The sequence below is a fragment of the Ostrea edulis genome, chromosome 6 (genome assembly GCF_947568905.1).
Source record: "Ostrea edulis chromosome 6, xbOstEdul1.1, whole genome shotgun sequence".
Classification (NCBI taxonomy): Eukaryota; Metazoa; Mollusca; class Bivalvia; order Ostreida; family Ostreidae; genus Ostrea; species Ostrea edulis.
In genome coordinates this window covers 50,113,546-50,132,735 of record NC_079169.1, presented here as the reverse complement: position 1 = coordinate 50,132,735, position 19,190 = coordinate 50,113,546, and the positions used below count along the sequence as shown (strand labels likewise).

The window sequence follows — 19,190 nt, the reverse complement described above, 5'->3', positions numbered from 1 at the left end:
GCGAACCACAGTTTTCATGGCGTAATCTGTCAAGGGTGTGTGGGGAGCGGAGTGGACCGAAAACCCTTGGTTTGCATATATGAATATCAGATTATATTACGCAGACAAAGCTTGGTCTACAGCCGGATCTAACAGTCTGGTCCAAAACTAAACTAAAGGGACATAGAACTAAATCTGAAGTGTTAACTCTAAGCATTTATTTTGGAACGTAAATAAAGTCGATATTGATATGAGAACGCTGTATAAACTGATAACTCAAACGGTATGTTACAAATTATGTTAAATTTGATAGAAATGGTACCGTGTAAATTTTCATCACAATATTTGGTTTTACATGTACATGGCACTTACGAAAGGTGTTGCCTGATTTCTTTCGCGGAAATTTAAACGAAACTAACCTATTGGTGATTTAGAGGAATATATTCAGTGTTTGTTGCATACAAAGAATGTAAAAAACAAACAATCTCCAAAACATTATGCATTACACTGATCAATCTTATTTGATAATCATATAATGGTGAAGTAATTATCATGATATTTAATCTGTCAATAGCTATTCACGTTTCTGAGCATTAGAATCAATGTTTACGCGTGTTTCATGACCTTTGAACCAGAGTTACCTGTACCAAACAGCAGTGATTTAAATGTTTTCAATAAGCGCATCTTGAGTTTCAGTGGACAATGAACACAGCTAACTATTTTGTTGTTGAATAAAACGATCAAAATTGATCTCATCGGGAGGTTCAGTTCTAAAGCGTCCTTAGCACGAGGAAGTAAAACAGAAATAAGGTAAACTATTTAGATTTATGTTCTTGTATCCATAATTTCAGAAATATTTAATTTCTACCAGTTTCAAGTTCCTTCATATGTAATGTTCAATAGTCCCTGTATATGTATGCCTTATGTGTGATGTCAATATCATAAATGTGTTTTTGTTTTTATTTAACAATTTGTCTGTTAAGTATGACTGTATGAGTACAGAGTAGTGCCAGAAATAAGTAAACTTTTATCTATTTTACTGTATAACTCATTGAAAACAACCACTTTTGTATATCATTTTCATAAACCTATCAAGATACAATTTACAGAAAAGTTTACATCAATAAAGGCTTCGATATCTGGAGTTAATGTTCTCAGTCTTATTGTTATCCTAGTACAACCATACATATATTGTATGACTGTAAGAACATTATACTCAAGATTTTCGTTCCCCTCTTACAAAGGATTATATAAAGAAATGGAATGCTAAAAGATAATGTTAAAGTTTCACTAGTCATAGTTTTGGAATTGTTGGTAATAGTTTTAAAAACCATAATATTCATTTATTACACTCGCTGTACACCTACCATTTGTGCTATGTGATTTATGTTATACATAGTCGGATAAAGAGCTTATTAGCTCGTGTCGCTAATTCACTGGAAATAGTTCTGACGATGAATAAAAAATTACGAACGTGTCCTATCGTCATGGTCTTAACAAGGATTATTACACAACTACATTCAATTTTATCTTCTGTTGAAGATTAAGAAATTAAGACGACTCCTGTTTGAACTTGCGATATCCGTAAGATTAAGGAATGTACACGGCTTAAGGTCTGAATTCTGTTATTTCAAATGATACATCAAAGGAGGCGGGGGGGGGGGGGGGGGGGGGGCACAAAATTGTATCTTTTTCGCCAAGAAGGTGGTTGTACTTGACGAGTCCAAAATGATAAAATAGAGACACAATTTTTGTTTAAGATGTTCAACCGAAGGGGTATGATAATCTGAGGGAGCGGGGGAAAGAAACTAATGATGTTAAAAATGACTAAATTCACCGTGTTAAGCATACCATAACAAATATAATATGATCACATGACTAAATACAGTCCGTGGGGATCCGGGTTAGAACTGGTTCTCATTACCCCTTGTTTGTCGTAAGAGGCGACTAAATGGGACGGTCCTTCAGATGAAACCACAAAAACCAAGACCCCGTGTCACAGCAGGTGTGGCACGATAAAGACCCTTTTCTACTCAAAGGCCGTAAGCCTAAATTTTGCAGCCCTTCACCGGCAATGGTGACGTCTCCATATAGTGAAAATTTCTCAAGAGGGGCGTTAAACAGTATAAAACCAACCAATCAACAATGTTGAATAATACTTACATAAAAATGACATGATTACATGAATAAATACATGATGTTAAATATACCTACAGAAAAGTAATATGATTACATGACGAAATGCAGGTGTGGAGGAAAAGGTTTGATTCAATGATTTACTATGGCAAAATCTGATAATCTAATTCAGTTCCTATTATCTATAGAAAAATCTTTCTTTTAAAAAAACAGACTGCGATATATATTGGCATGCATTGTGCATGATTACGCATGTATAAAAAGATCATATATCATATTAATAATTAATCAAGTAAAGGAGAATGTATTGTTACAAACATGGCTTAATTTATACGGGTAGGGGATTTAGAGGGAGCTTGGAGGTTTATCTACGCTAGATTTCACTCATACAAAGTACATGCACATGGTAAGATCACTTATTGTACATGTATGGTTTGTACAACATTCATACATTCACTACATGTACAATAGGGGTGCTTACTCCTCCCAGGTACCCGATCCCACCTCTGGTATGTCAAGGGGTCCGTGCTTGCCCAACTCTCTATTTTGTATTCCTTGTAGGAGTTATGAGATTGATCACTGTTCGTTATCTTCACTTTTCATGTAATTAGGTTCAATAAATATAACGCATAAGGAATTACTGTCTAGTTTGCTAAGGAATCACTTTCTAATTTGTTAAATAATCAATGTCTAGTTTGTTAAGTAATCACTGTCTAGTTTGTTAAATAATCAATGTTTAGTTTATTAAGTAATCACACTCTAGTTTGTTAAGTACATATAATAACTGTTTAGTTTGTTAAGGAATCACTGTTTAGTTTGTTAAGGAATCACTGTCTAGTTTGTTAAGGAATCTCTGTCTAGTTTGTTAAGGAATCACTGTTTAGTTTGTAAAGGAATCACTTTCTAGTTTGTTAAGGAATCACTGTTTAGTTTGTAAAGGAATCACTTTCTAGTTTGTTAAGGAATCACTGTTTAGTTTGTTAAGTAATCATTATCTAGTTTGTTAAGTAATCACTGTTTAGTTTGTTAAGAAACACTGTCTCGTTTGTTAAGTAATCACTGTTTAGTTTGTTAAGAATCACTGTCTAGTTTGTTAAGGAATCACTGTCTAGTTTGTTAAGGAATCACTGGCTCGTTTCGTAAGTAATCACTGTGCAGTTTGTTAAGTAATCTCTGAATAGTTTGTTAAGGAATCACTGTTTAATTTGTTAAGTAATCACTGTTTAGTTTGTTAAGTAATCATTATTTAGTTTGTTAAGTAATCACTGTCTAGTTTGTTAAGGAATCACTGTTTCGTTTGTTAAGTAATCACTGTTTAGTTTGTTAAGGAATCATTATCTAGTTTGTTAAGTAATCACTCTTTAATTTGTTAAATAACCACTGTTTAGTTTGTTAAGAATCACTGTCTAGTTTGTTAAGTAATCACTTTCTAGTTTGTTGAGTAATCACTATCTAGTTTGTTAAGGAATCACTGTTTAGTTTGTTAAAAACCACTGTTTAGTTTGTTAAGTAATCATTATCTAGTTTGTTAAGTAATCACTGTGTACATGTAGTTTGTTAAGTAATCACTGTCTAGTTTGCCGTGAAATGAGGTGATTAACTACAACGGAAAATGTATTATTCCGCATAACTGGACAGTGATTCCTTATGTAATGAAAATAGAAATACAAAACCGACATATCTACTAGAAATTGAAGTACATGTAAATTTCCGTAGTTCCCGACTGACCTTTGCATGACCTGCTTATCTACTGGTTACATCCAATTGTAAGTTGTGGAGAGCACTTACATGTAACACATTTGGAGCTTCAAATGGTTATCACAGAGATGTAAAGCTAATAAAATACCCACTATTTCAACAGGGCAAACACTATAATCACATAATTCTCCATGTGACCCTAAACTTTCTGCATATTCGATAACATTCAATACGTGACAAAATACACAGATTTAGCATAGTTTATATAATGTTTTGAGATATTTTTTTCAAGACGCTGTTTTTATTAAAGTCTGCAAGGACTGTTACTCACGTAAAACATGAGAGGGTGGCTGTTCCATGACACACTGGCAGATACGGGGGTGACTGTTCCATAAAACACTGGCAGATACGGGGGGAGGGGTGTTGTTCCATATAAACACTTGGAAATACAATGAGGAAGGTTATTCCATAAACACTGACAGATGCAGTATTTAACGTGTTCTATAAATAGGAATACTACATCGTCATAATGGCTGACTTCCTTTTTGAACATAGATAGAAATATAAACGTCACCAATATTTGTCTGTTCCGTTATATTTGATTGCCTAGCTGGGTAGCTCAGTCGGTTAGCATTTCGATTGCTGATCTGTAGGTCGTGTGTTCAAGTCTAGCTAGGTAGCTCAGTCGGTTAACGTGTTGATTGTTAATCTGTAGGTCGTGGGTTCAAGTCTAGCTAGGTACATGTAGCTCAGTCGGTAAACATGTTGATTGTTAATCTGTAGGTCGTGGGTTCAAGTCTAGCTAGGTACATGTAGCTCAGTCGGTAAACATGTTGATTGTTAATCTGTAGGTCGTGGGTTCAAGTCTAGCTAGGTAGCTCAGTCGGTTAACGTGTTGATTGTTAATCTGTAGGTCGTGTGTTCAAGTCTAGCTAGGTAGCTCAGCCGGTTAACGTGTTGATTGTTAATCTGTATGTCGTGGGTTGAAGTCTAGCTAGGTAGCTCAGTCGGTAAACATGTTGATTGTTAATCTGTAGGTCGTGGGTTCAAGTCTAGCTAGGTAGCTCAGCCGGTTAACGTGTTGATTGTTAATCTGTAGGTAATGGGTCTTGCTCCAACAGGGTTTCATTTTTCCCCCTCATTTTTTCCAGATTACTTTATACTAAACCCGTATATTTTTTTAAGAATAAAGAAAATCTGAAAGTTTTCAATTTCAAAATATTATATTATACATATCCTCCACTTTTCACCCTTATCAAATTTCTCTGGCGTGTTATTTCGCCTTAAGGATGTATGGGACTGACATCAGAGTAATTAAAAAATCCTAAAAATGAGTGAAATAGATAGTATTGTACTCATTTTATCGAAAAAAGACATTTTTTAGATAGGTTCGTGAGTTCGTTTCCATGGTAACGAACATCAAAGATACCCTTGCTGGAGACATTATAATTGACTGAAATTTACTATTTGTCTAAAAGGGGGTATGGAACTGACATCAGAGCAGTGAAAAAATTCCTAAAGTGATTAAAGTAATTAGCATTAGTTTTAATTTAACAGAAAAATTCATTTCTAAATAGGTCTTTGAGTTCGTTACCATGGTAACCATCATCAAACATATCCTTGCTGGAGACATCATATCTAGAACCTGTAGAGAACCCGGAAGTGTATGGCTGACATCAGAATAATTAAAAAATTCTAAAATTGAATGAAATGGATAGCATTATATTTATTTTATCAGAAAAAGACATTTTTGACATAGGTCCGTGAGTTCGTTTCCATGGTAACCGTCATCAAACATATCCTTGCTGGAGACATCATGTTCAAAACCTGTAAACAAAAAATGGAAAGGTATGACTGACATGAGAATAATTAAAAAATTCTAAAATTAAGTGAAATGGATAGCATTATGTCTATTCTATCAGAAAATGACATTTTTGACATAGGTCTGTGAGATCGTTCCCATGGTAACCATCATCAAACATGTCCTTGCTGGAGACATCATATTTAAAACCTGTAGAGAACCCGGAAGTGTATGGCTGACATGAGAATAATTAAAAAATTCTAAAATTAAGTGAAATGGATAGCATTATGTCTATTCTATCAGAAAAAGACATTTTTGACATAGGTCTGTGAGATCGTTCCCATGGTAACCATCATCAAACATATCCTTGCTGGAGACATCATATTAAAAACCTGTAGAGAACCCGGAAGTGTATGGCTGACATCAGAATAATTAAAAAATTCTAAAATTAAGTGAAATGGATAGCATGTCTATTCTATCAGAAAATGACATTTTTGACATAGGTCTGTGAGTTCGTTACCATGGTAACCATCATCAAACATATCCTTGCTGGAGACATCATGTTCAAAACCTGTAAAAAAAAAACCCACCAAAAAACGGAAGGGTATGACTAATTTAAAAATTCTAAAATTGATTGAAATGGGTACCACTATATTTAATTTACCAAAAAAACCCACCTGTTTTGACATACATGTTGGTCTGTGAGTTCGTTTCCATGGTAACAATCGTCAAACATATCCATACTAGAGACATTATATTCAAAACCTGTGAAAAATATACGTGTAAGGTTGACATCAGAATAATTAAAAAATTCCAAAAATTACGTGAAATGGATAGCATTATATATATTTACTATCAAATAAATATATATATCAAATATAATAAATATTTATATATAATTATTGCTTTATGAAGGAGCTTTTTAAAGATTTGTTCCCTATATATTCAGATATAAAACTTTGATCCCCTATTGTAGCCCCGGGCATCCTACCCCCCAGGAGCCATGGTTTCAACAAACTTTAATCTACACTATGTCAGGAAGCTGCCATGAACATTTGAACTTTCCTTGCCCAGCAGTTCTTGAGAAGATTTTTAATTGACCCCTCCCTATTTTTGTAATTATCTCTTTTATACCTTTAAAGGTAGCATGGCCCTTCATTGCATGAAATTGGCCTGCTTGTTCTGGAAGTATTGTACTGGAGATTGATTGATTGAATATTGTTTTACGTCCCTCTCGAGAATATTTCACTCATATGGAGATGTCACCCATGCCGGTGAAGGGCTGCAAAATTTAGGCCTATGCTCGGTGCTTAGGGCCATTGAGCAGGGAGGGATCTATCTCGTGCCACATCTGCTGTGACACGGGACCTCGGTTTTTGCAGTCTCATCCGAAGGACTGCCCCATTTAGTCGCCTCTTGCGACAAGCAAGAGGGTACTGAGGATCTATTCCAACACAGATCCCCACAGGATTTTTGTGGAGAATTTTTTATAAATTTGTCAGTATATATCTACTATTTCGCTATTATCTCCCCTTGGAGCAGGGTGTTACCCTTCATTTCATCAGACTTAACTTGCCTTAACCCAAGGATGCTTTTTGACAAGTTTGTTTGAAATTGGCCAAGTGGTTCTGGAGAAGAAGTCGAAAATGTGAGAAGTTTACAGACAGTCAGACGATAGACAATGGGTGATCAGAAATGCTCACTTGAGCTAAAAATGAGCTGCATTTCTTTATAAAATCATATCAAAGATAAAAATTCTGCAATCTAAAGTAAAATCAAAATTCCATTTGTAACTAGTTCTAATTGTAACTGGGACCATTACATATGTTCCCCAAACCAGTTAAAAAGTAAAGTCATTGTAAACCTATAGCAAAAATCATTTTATTTTAGCCTTTAATTACATGTAGTACGTTTACTATGATTTACTATGGTCATTTCAGTGCAAAGAAATAAAAGAAAGCAATGCACTTGCATACATGCACACACGAGTATGATTCCGTACTTTTGTTGATGTCATTCTAGTACAGGCCTTTCTATCATATACCCACAGAAAGAATTTCTTAATGTTTGCATCAAGTACAAGAAAGTTATAGTGATTTTAAAATCATCCAATCAGAAATCAGCACACGTGCGTGCACGTGCTGACCAGTAATTTTAACCACACCAATTTGTAAGGAGTACCAAGACACACCTAAAACCTCAAAATCAAAAGAATTTGATGAAAAACCAAAACATTATCGTCCTTCAAAAAATTAACTTTTGAAATATGATGCATGTGCATGCACGTTTGCGTTGGCATTTTTTGTTACACCAATATATAGATACACATATCATCTACTTATGAAGTGAATATCAACTCATTCGCTTCATTAATAAGAGAGTTACAGATGTTTTAGTACATGTATTATCCAATCAAAAAGAAGCGCACGTGCATGCGCGTGCAGATTGGTAATTTTGACAATGCAGATCAGTTAAGGATCTCAATATCTACCTATAATATGAATATCAAACCATTTGAATGAGCAACAAAAAAGTTACACTGATTACAAAATTCGTGTACGAAAAATGTGATGCATGTGCATGCACACGCGTGCAGACAACACAACTATCATTTTGCGTATATACAAATGATATACTATCATCCTAACAAGGTTTCATGTTGATTCCTTGTGAATTCTGATTTTCAATTTTTTTTGTACCAAAATTGCAATGCACGTACGTGCGCGTACATGCGCATGCAGACAAATTACTATTGTTTAGTTTTGTGTTTGCATCCCACACTCTTCCATGTTTCTTTCCTGTGGGTGCATTGTTCAAATATTGACAACATGTATTTGAACAATTTTAGGTATCTATTAAAAGAATCAATAAATTATATACATGTAGTTGTGTATGTATAACTTAAAATAAGACATAAAATCGTAATGAAGTATGTGCCCCTATGATATATATTAATAGAATAAATAAACAATATTAAATTTTACAATGAATATCATAAGTATTCAAGATTATTACTTTAGAGGTTATTTTGTATGCAGGGTCCTGTATAAAAACTTATTACTAAGTATAAATTTTGTAGTAAGTTTTCTGGTTATTGGGTCAATGGCAGAGTCAACATAGAGAATTTGATCCATGGTTGTTGAGTGTCCATCATGTTTAGGGGCGAAATCAAAAGACCAATGTCAGGAAAAAAATTTAAATTCAAATAGTTAGGGGGCCTCAGGGGGAGTAAAAACTCAAATAAGTTTTGTCATCCAACATCGATTTCACTTTAGTGGAAAAAAGACAAGTGGCTGTTAAAAACCACATAATAATATATTACATTTTACCGGTAATGAACATTAAATATTTTAAATGTACACTTTAATTTGTGAATAAACAGAAGTAAAAGTATAACAGTATTATTTATACTCGCATGTTTTGTAACACGTATACGGTACCAATTTTGATGTGAATTTAGTTTTTTGTCAGACATTGAACTTTTGATTTCGCCATCGCCCCTTAACGTGTTAAATGATTTAAGAATTCCTCTCAAAACTTAGAGGTACACTTGCATCAAATATTTGATGTGTGTCTTGCCCAAACTGCATTTAGTATTAGGACTAACTTATTGACAGGTGCAATTATATAAACCTAGATACATTGTACCTTAATGATAGCCAATAGCATATGATATAATGAAAAAGAGCCAAATTAATTCACTGAATATAACTTTCAATTAAGCTCAATAAAATAATTAGTTAAGGGTACAAATTCAATATATGTGAAACAATAATGGACTTTCAATATTTTGATATAGTCTGTTAAATTGTGATATTGATTTATTACAGTTGAAAAATCAAAGGGTCTTATAAAAGTTACTATATTCACATCAAATACAAAATAATATGTATTAGTAAATAGTTCGAAATAGTTTCAATTTAAATTTTACATAATATCTCTTATTTTGAGAATTCAGAAAATCAAGTATTTTAATAAAAAGACCAGAAGGATATGAAAAGTTAAAAGCCTACCATTATATATTTATTTGCAAGAGTTATGTATTTGCATCAAAATATCTGTATCTATGATGTAACCCATGTTTCTTTTTTATGCACAAGTAACTTATTTTGGTGAGTGTATACTTATTCATGGTGGGCAGTATATACATGTAGGTATGTATGCATTTAAAAAAAACTAGAGTTCCTTGCAAAATTATGCATATATAACAAAAATGTACATATTTATCATAACACCATGCTTGTCATTTTTTCATTATAGGACTTGGGCAATCTTTAATTTGCATATATATTTTAAAAACAAGCACAATATGATATCATGATATCAAATGCCTTGCAGCAAAATTATCCAGCTAGCTTGACAATTCCCAAATATTGTTTACATGAAATAGATATAGAACAATTATATTTTACTCTCACATGGTATGTGTAACACAAAAAAGGTGAATACAACTAGATTTCATCATTGAATCTGTCTACATGGTCTAGCTGACATTTAATAGTGGACACTTTGGCCCGAAGAAACTAGATAATACATTAGGTGAATAGAAAACTAATAATGTTAAATAAATTTCTTTAATGAAGCGTCTTGTTAAAAAAAAATATTTAGTGTTGTACATGTATAATAGTAGTGTCATAGTGTTGAAATTGTTGGGCTGAATTTAAACTTAATTGGCAGAAAATACCTAGCATCCATCTTCCTGCATGATCGAAAAAGGCCATGGTTACCTTACAATTTTATTGTAGTCAGCTATCAATTAGTGTATTACTATTCCTTTGTAATAAAATTACTTTTTTTGTTACTCGGGGGGGGGGGGGGTATTTGAATTACTGAACTGAAAAACAATACTGATACATCAATGAACCTCGGCTATTTACATGAAGTGTTAAAGGACACATCTCGTGTTTTCAAAGTATACAGAATTATATGCATTTTGTCTTCCTTATGCTTATAAAAATTAATTGTAATAGTTCGTTCGCTGAAGTATTGCCATAATTAGCCACAATACGGACTTAAATCTAAGCCCCGATTTCGAAAAGCCTAGTTAATTAGATAGGTAGTCACGTGGTACAGTGACGTCATATGCGACCTTCGTCGATCAACTTGTTGTAAAAGTAGTGTTAGATATTTTTAAAAACTCGGGTTTTAGGGGCCTAATTTATTTACCATGGATAACATTTATTTCGATGTTGACAAATTTCCAGAGTCTTATATCTTTTAGCCACCAGTGCATACAAATAGCGACCCAAATGTAACGAGAAAAGCGAGTATGAAATCTGCATAAATTTGCGAGTAAATAATGTTTACATCGGATCCCTGTCTAAACACAATTTGGTAATGCCATTTCTGTAAACAACTGTAATTAGCGTTGTTGCTTTTCTAAAATAAACAGTGCAATTATTATTAAATTTATTTTTGGGGAAGTTAGATAGGCCTAAATTATGATACGATTATGTATCATTGACAACTAGGCCTATACTGTCACGGGTGCATTTCGAAAAAGAAAAAATAATAATAATGATCAAACTTATTGTGAAAATCACAATACTTTTAAATTATTTTATTAAAGCAATTTTATTAGGCCTAATCATTATTTTTTGTTATCAACACGTTGTTACGTAGGAAGTGGGAGCGCAGCGTGCTGTTGTTGTAAACACATACGCGTTCCTTACAAAAAATGAAAGCATTATAATTCAATTCAAAGTCGGGAAATATTATATTTTATTATTTATAATTGAAAGTTCAATTATCTTTTATCTTTAAATTTCTTTTTTAAAACTACCAGTTGGTAGACACTGCTAGCAAAGTTCAGCCTATGTTGTTACAAGGTGAAGGTCAGTTGGTGCGAGTGTGTATTGAATTCGAGAGCAGAACGGAAAGCATATGCCGTAGGCCTATATGTAACAGTGCGTAGCTTCGATAGAACCACTTTCTCGCAGTTTATCTACGTATTTGTCCAAGTGCTTGTTAGAAAAAGTACAGGGACAAATTCTACTGGGGGTTTTATGGCAAAGTCGTTGTGCCGACAAAAGATATTCACGTCTTGTCCCTCATACCTTCCTTCGAAAATTGATAAAAACACAGTCCAAATCCTCTCTACTGACAGCAAGTACACCCTTAAACGGCACAAAACACCCTAATGCAGTGTTATTTACAAGCTGTTAATGTGATAATTGTTTGTTTGTCAATTAAATCTAATCTGTTTATGAAATGGCTATCGACTGTTTTCAAATCTTCTCGCTCGAGGTCGCATATGACGTCACAGATAATGGCGCGTAAAATATCGAAGAAAATATGCATATCGCAAGATTTGAATTTCATCGCTTTCAAACTCAAAAACTACGCAAACTGTTTCATTTAAAAGACATGTAAAGTAGTTTTAGGCATGAAATGAATTAATTTTGCTGAAAAAATTAAAAAGTTTAAAAACATGCGATGTGTCCTTTAATATTGGGGCCTAAGGAAGCTGAGTAAACAATTCATATTCTTTTTGTTGTTCAACACATTCATGCTGGCATAGAATTGCAGCATACTGTCATGAATGAGTCAACTTTCACATCTTACGCTAGGCCTATAACTCAATGAAAAATAACCTTTGTTTAAATCATAATTCTAAACTCATTTTTATGAAATCTAAAACATTTATCAAAAAACATTTGATCTGCACATAAATTTTATTCATGATTTCAAAAACTTTTAGCAACATTAGATGCAGAAAACATGCATGATTAATGAAATTTATCATTCCATTTCCTTATATTCCTTTGTAAGAGTGGAACACAATCATATAATATGTGTATGGCTGCAATGTTCCGGGGGGGGGAAATAAGACACTGAAACAAGATACTGGAGATATTTGTGCTGTTAATGGTGTAAAGGTTACTATGAATTGAACCTTAATAAGTGGATGAAAATGATTTCAAAATCAATTATATAGTAAAATAAATAAAAGTTGACCCATTTATGGCATCATGCTGTATATTTTGCACAAAGTGAAAATAAATCAAAGCATGTCACTGGGTTTGTATAATTTGTATGTGGTGGTAGATTTTTATAGTGTCCTGTCTCTGTTTTCTGTACTGCAAACATCAACTATTAAAGGGAAAAAAAATCTTACTCATCAATTTATGTAAAACCAAAGATCCACCACTGATCTATTGTGTATATCCTAGCTTTATATGACCCCTCCTCCAACAGATATTTAAATTTATAGAGATGTATATTAAAACTTGACAAATACTTTAACATATTCATACTCAGATGCAGATGCTTGTATCATACACTTTGTATGTTTGGCTAAATAATTTAGGTTGATCTAGATCTTCAAAGTCTATGAACAATCAGCTGACATTGACAATTTAATAAGCGCCGGTGAATTCATACCCTATTTCAATATTGTTTTCAAGCATCGATTTTCATGGAATTTTTGGGAAGATTTGCACTTGAACAATTTTGTTTTCTTCTTATTTGACGTACGTGCGTACTCTGCATTAATTTATTAACCTGTTAACAGTGATTGACAAACCTGAACACATGTCTTGCGTCTGCGATTGCAAATATAGATGATCCAGCGTCTGGTGTCTTGGTGAGGCAGCTTTCCATCGTCTTCTGTGGGTCAAAAAACCTTGATGTAACGCTGGATCGCTTTAGCTGACTGAAATCCGCGTTTCCCCCGCATTTCAATGTTTCAAAAGTCTCACTATGTTTACATTGCCGAAAAGTAATTAAAGTCGTAAAATTTACGCGATTTGTTTTTATTTCGAATATAATAATATTTTTGTCATAGTTTATGTAAAATATATCTATAGAATTAATTGCATTGTAGATATTATCTAACATACACTCAGAATCAAATTGGAGATGCGAACGACATAGGATTTATTTACGTCATTCGGAGTTGCGCGGTAATTTCAAAATCGTCAGTCCCGTACATCCTTAAAGGCTTACACATCTCTTTACATTTTGTTGTAGTGTCCATGGATAAACTGACGTGGGCGGCAGTGGTCACTGTGATCTGTTTGAACCATTGCCATTTCACAGGTAATTACTTACGAAATTACGTATCTCAAGTGTAATTGCCTTCTCTGTCCTTTGTATTCGAGAAAAATAAAAATTCGCACATATTTGTGTGCCCAGGTGTGTGCTCGCATACCCCAGAGTATGTTCCAAACACCCTCAAGAACTCAGCACCAAGCGAACACCGCCGTAACCAGGCGGATATAAACGATGTGCTTCATAAGAAACACTAGTTTATTAAATCTTTACTTCATCCATCGACGTTTGAATTCGGTGTGCATATTAAACGTAAATGGGCACTAGTATTTCATCATTTGATATTAAAAAAAATAAGCAAAATTTATTCGATTCAAATTGATATGAAATATTCATGCATCGAAGCAATAAAACCGATAAAAAGAAGTTCCACCGACCAGAACGTTAATAGTACAGGCATTTATATAATTGAGTTTATTCAGAAGAGGAGAAGTGACACTTATCTTAGCGTAGATTAATAACAACCTTAATAAATATTATTTAGCTAATCTTGAAAAATACAATAGAACTTTGAAACTCTGATTTACTCTGCTAAACACTTTGATTAAATGTAGTAATAACTTTAAAGGTTCGATGTACTGTATTGATACATAGTGTGTATGTATCAGTTAGCCTTTCATACATACATGTACACGAACTGTGCTAAAATCTTTAAGACTATGTTTTGCTATAGCTGACTATAGCTAACGATAGAATGTTCTGTAAAGTCCTTTAATACTGGAAACTATTTTCCGCAGCACTGCCTTAGTGACATTGTGCTTGTTTCCAGGTCAAATCACTCAAACTCATTGGTTATTTCACAGAAACGTCAACGACCGTGGGCTATGGAACAGGCACATCAACATCCACAGAGACTTCTGTCACAGAATACAACACAACTATACCCACCACATCGACAGAGTATAACTCAACCCTAGATCCTTCTACTAAAGATCACAATGTTACGGCAGATTCTACACAAGATTTAACAACAGCTAAATATACCACAACGGAGGATTTAACTACAACTAAACACACTATGATGGCAGAATTGACGTCATCGGACTACACAACAACAAAATATCCAATAACGGATCATACAACATCAGAATATCCAACAACGGACTCAACAACAAACTATCTAACAACTGATTACACAACACCTGAAAATCCAACAACAGATCACACAACAACAGAATATTCAACAACGGACTACACAACAACAGAATATCCAACAACGGATTACACAACAGAATATCCAACAACGGACTCTACAACAAAATATCCAGCAACGGAATACACAATAACGGAACATCCAACAACAGAATCCACAAAAACACATTATCCAATAACATACACTACAACAGAATACCCAACAACGGACTCAATGTCAAAATATCCAACAACGGATTACACAACAACAGAATATCAAACAATGGATCACACAACAACAGAATCTCCAACAACAGAATATCCAACAACGGATCACACAAAAGAATATCCAACAGCAGATCACACAACAACAGAATATCCAACAACGGATTACACAACAACAGAATATCCAACAACGGAATACACAACAACAGATTACACAACAACAGAATATCCGACAACGGATTACTCAACAACAGAATATGCAACAACAGACTCTACAACAGAATATCCAACAAAAGACTCTACAACAGAATCTCCAACAACAGATTACACAACAACAGAATATCCAGGAACAGATTACACAGCAACAGAATATCCAACAACGGATCACACAACAACAGAATATCCAACAACGGATTACACAACAACAGAATATCCAACAACGGATTACACAACAACAGAATATCCAACAACAGACTCTACAACAGAATACCCAACAAAAGACTCTACAACAGAATATCCAACAAAGGATCACACAATAACAGAATATCCAACAACAGACTACACAACAGCAGAATATCCAACAAAGGATCACACAACAACAGAATATCCAACAACAGACTACACAACAACAGTATATCCAACAACGGATTACACAACAATAGAATATCCAACAACAGATTACACAACAACAGAATATCCAACAACGGATCACACAACAACAGAATCTCCAACGACAGATCACACAACAACAGAATATCCAACAATGGATCACACAACAACAGAATATCCAACAGCAGACTCTACAACAGAATATCCAACAGCAGACTCTATAACAGAATATCCAACATCAGACTCTACAACAACGGATCACACAACAACAGAATATCCAACAACAGAATATCCAAAAACAGACTCTACAACAGAATATCCAACAACGGATTACACAACAACAGAATACCCATCAACAGATTACACAACAACAGAATACCCAACAACGGACTTTAAAACAGAATATTCAACAACGGATTACACAACCACAGAATATCCAACAACGGATTACACAACCACAGAATATCCAACAACGGATTATACAACAACAGAATATCCAACAACAGACTCTACAACAGAATATCCAACAACTGATTACACAACAACAGAATATCCAACAACGGATTACTCAACATCAGAATATCCAACAACGGATTACACAACCACAGAATATCCAACAACGGATTATACAACCAAAGAATATCCAACAACAGACTCTACAACAGAATATCCAACAACGGATTACACAACAACAGAATATCCAACAACGGATTATACAACAACAGAATATCCAACAACAGACTCTACAACAGAATATCCAACAACGGATTACACAACAACAGAATATCCAACAACAGACTCTACAACAGAATATCCAACAACGGATTACACAACAACAGAATCTCCAACAACGGATTACTCAACAACAGAATCTCCAACAACGGATTACTCAACAACAGAATATCCAACAACAGACTCTACAACAGAATTTCCAACAACGGATTACACAACAACAGAATATCCAACAACGGATTATACAACAACAGAATATCCAACAACAGACTCTACAACAGAATATCCAACAACGGATTACACAACAACAGAATATCCAACAACGGATTATACAACAACAGAATATCCAACAACAGACTCTACAACAGAATATCCAACAACGGATTACACAACAACAGAATATCCAACAACAGACTCTACAACAGAATATCCAACAACGGATTACACAACAACAGAATCTCCAACAACGGATTACTCAACAACAGAATATCCAACAACGGATTACTCAACAACAGAATATCCAACAACAGACTCTACAACAGAATTTCCAACAACGGATTACACAACAACAGAATATCCAACAACGGATTATACAACAACAGAATATCCAACAACAGACTCTACAACAGAATATCCAACAACGGATTACACAACAACAGAATATCCAACAACGGATTATACAACAACAGAATATCCAACAACAGACTCTACAACAGAATATCCAACAACGGATTACACAACAACAGAATATCCAACAACAGACTCTACAACAGAATATCCAACAACGGATTACACAACAACAGAATATCCAACAACGGATTATACAACAACAGAATCTCCAACAACAGACTCTACAACAGAATATCCAAGAACGGATTACACAACAACAGAATCTCCAACAACGGATTACACAACAACAGAATCTCCAACAACGGATTACTCAACAACAGAATCTCCAACAACGGATTATACAACAACAGAATCTCCAACAACAGACTCTACAACAGAATATCCAACAACGGATTACACAACAACAGAATATCCAACAACGGATTACACAACAACAGAATCTCCAACAACGGATTACTCAACAACAGAATCTCCAACAACGGATTACACAACAACAGAATATCCAACAACGGATTATACAACAACAGAATCTCCAACAACAGACTCTACAACAGAATATCCAACAACGGATTACACAACAACAGAATATCCAACAACGGATTATACAACAACAGAATATCCAACAACAGACTCTACAACAGAATTCCCAACAACGGATTACACAACAACAGAATATTCAACAACGGATTATACAACAACAGAATATCCAACAACAGACTCTACAACAGAATTTCCAACAACGGATTACACAACCACAGAATATCCAACAACGGATTATACAACAACAGAATATCCAACAACAGACTCTACAACAGAATATCCAACAACGGATTACTCAACAACAGAATATCCAACAACAGACTCTACAACAGAATTTCCAACAACGGATTACACAACAACAGAATATCCAACAACGGATTATACAACAGAATATCCAACAACAGACTCTACAACAGAATTTCCAACAACGGATTACACAACAACAGAATATCCAACAACGGATTATACAACAACAGAATATCCAACAACAGACTCTACAACAGAATATCCAACAACGGATTACTCAACAACAGAATATCCAACAACAGACTCTACAACAGAATATCCAACAACGGATTACACAACAACAGAATATCCAACAACGGATTATACAACAACAGAATATCCAACAACAGACTCTACAACAGAATTTCCAACAACGGATTACACAACAATAGAATATCCAACAACGGATTATACAACAACAGAATCTCCAACAACAGACTCTACAACAGAATCTCCAACAACGGATTACACAACAACAGAATATCCAACAACGGATTATACAACAACAGAATATCCAACAACAGACTCTACAACAGAATTTCCAACAACGGATTACACAACAACAGAATATCCAACAACGGATTATACAACAACAGAATCTCCAACAACGGATTACTCAACAACAGAATCTCCAACAACGGATTACTCAACAACAGAATACCCAACAACGGACTTTAAAACAGAATATTCAACAACGGATTACACAACAACAGAATATCCAAGAACAGATTACACAACAACAGAATATCCAACAACGGATTATACAACAACAGAATATCCAACAACAGACTCTACAACAGAATATCCAACAACGGATTACACAACAACAGAATATCCAACAACGGATTACACAACAACAGAATCTCCAACAGCGGATTACTCAACAACAGAATCTCCAACAACGGATTACTCAACAACAGAATATCCAACAACAGATTCTACAACAGAATATCCAACAACGGATTACACAACAACAGAATATCCAACAACGGATTACACAACAACAGAATATCCAACAACGGATTATACAACAACAGAATATCCAACAACAGACTCTACAACAGAATATCCAACAACGGATTACACAACAACAGAATATCCAACAACGGATTCTACAACAACAGAATATCCATCAACGTACTCTACAACAATGGATATTGAATCAAGTATGTGTATAACTTGGTACTTAAATATTTTTGTCTTTCAACAAGCATTCTGAGAGTATTACCTGACAATACATAGTCCCTAATCGGTCGCAACAATTACTGGACCGCAACAATATTCTAAGTTCATTATGTAAGTTATGATAAAGGGGAAGATTGGGAAGTCAGGATAGGAATGATTGGAAAACAACTACTATTAGGGTACAAAG

The 19,190-nt window shown here is 34.3% G+C and overlaps 1 protein-coding gene and 1 long non-coding RNA gene across 2 annotated transcripts in view; one reads left to right on the top strand and one right to left on the bottom strand.

Annotated features, from left to right (window-relative positions):
- Positions 1-638: 638 nt before the first annotated feature.
- The window catches only part of LOC125645800 (mucin-2-like), a 37,679-nt gene continuing 19,127 nt past the window's right edge, over positions 639-19,190 (top strand). Inside the window, exons 1-3 of the mRNA XM_056139842.1 lie at positions 639-789; positions 13,586-13,654; positions 14,470-18,984. Coding sequence (XP_055995817.1) covers positions 13,591-13,654; positions 14,470-18,984 — 4,579 coding nt within the window. The 5' untranslated portion in view covers positions 639-789; positions 13,586-13,590. The remainder of the gene's footprint in view (positions 790-13,585; positions 13,655-14,469; positions 18,985-19,190) is intronic.
- On the bottom strand, positions 5,520-13,537 carry LOC130046831 (uncharacterized). Its single transcript, XR_008795841.1, has 3 exons — positions 13,140-13,537; positions 6,292-6,379; positions 5,520-5,640 (listed from the first exon to the last, which is right to left on the bottom strand). It is a non-coding gene; the product is annotated as an uncharacterized LOC130046831 (long non-coding RNA).